The sequence below is a fragment of the Cicer arietinum genome, unplaced genomic scaffold (assembly GCF_000331145.2).
Source record: "Cicer arietinum cultivar CDC Frontier isolate Library 1 unplaced genomic scaffold, Cicar.CDCFrontier_v2.0 Ca_scaffold_4108_v2.0, whole genome shotgun sequence".
In the NCBI taxonomy this organism is placed as follows: Eukaryota; Viridiplantae; Streptophyta; class Magnoliopsida; order Fabales; family Fabaceae; genus Cicer; species Cicer arietinum.
In genome coordinates, this window is record NW_027337757.1 from 1 (window position 1) to 641 (window position 641).

Here is a 641-nt window from a genome sequence, read left to right on the forward strand (position 1 = left end):
AAAGCGGCTACTTTTTTATTCATTGTATCTTGCACAACAGTATTAATAAGAGGTGTTTCAACCTCCTTTGCCTTGCCCATTCTTTTTGCCCATTCTTTTTGCTGCCTTTTGTCCCATTGGACGCTCCATTGGTGATGTTGAGTCAATTTCATAACTTGTCTCTGTATTAGGAGATGATGAGTAGGCTCCACTAGTAGAGTTCTTTGTTCTTTTTGAAGAACATTCAATTGATGCTCCCATCCATTTAGGTTCACATTTTAGCAATCGCCATGCATATTCGTCATTAAATGGTCCACCTGTATCTTGAGAATAAAAAGCATGTGCAGCGATCATGATGTCCTTCTTCGAGCTTCCACTTTTCTTTCCACTTACAGCTTGTTTGTAACACCCAACAAATTTTTGAACGAAACCATTAATTCGATGCCATCGAGATTTTAGTTGACTTAGTGTTTTCTCTCGCAACTGCCCACGATACTCATTATAATTTGTTGCAATTCTTAACCAAAAACCATCTGCTTTTTGGTCAACTCCTATAATTGAATCTTTTGAAACGTTGAGCCATGATTGAATAAGTAGTGTATCTTCATCCATTGTGAATAGCTCTCGAGATTTTTTTCGACCATGATGTTCTTCTCCCTCTT

At 37.8% G+C, this 641-nt stretch overlaps 1 protein-coding gene across 1 annotated transcript; it reads right to left on the bottom strand.

Annotated features, from left to right (window-relative positions):
- Positions 1 to 57: 57 nt before the first annotated feature.
- On the bottom strand, positions 58 to 591 carry LOC101498741 (glutathione S-transferase T3-like). The gene has a single exon (XM_004517036.2). It carries the CDS (start codon positions 589 to 591, stop codon positions 58 to 60), a length of 534 nt encoding a protein of 177 aa, XP_004517093.1.
- Positions 592 to 641: the final 50 nt, after the last annotated feature.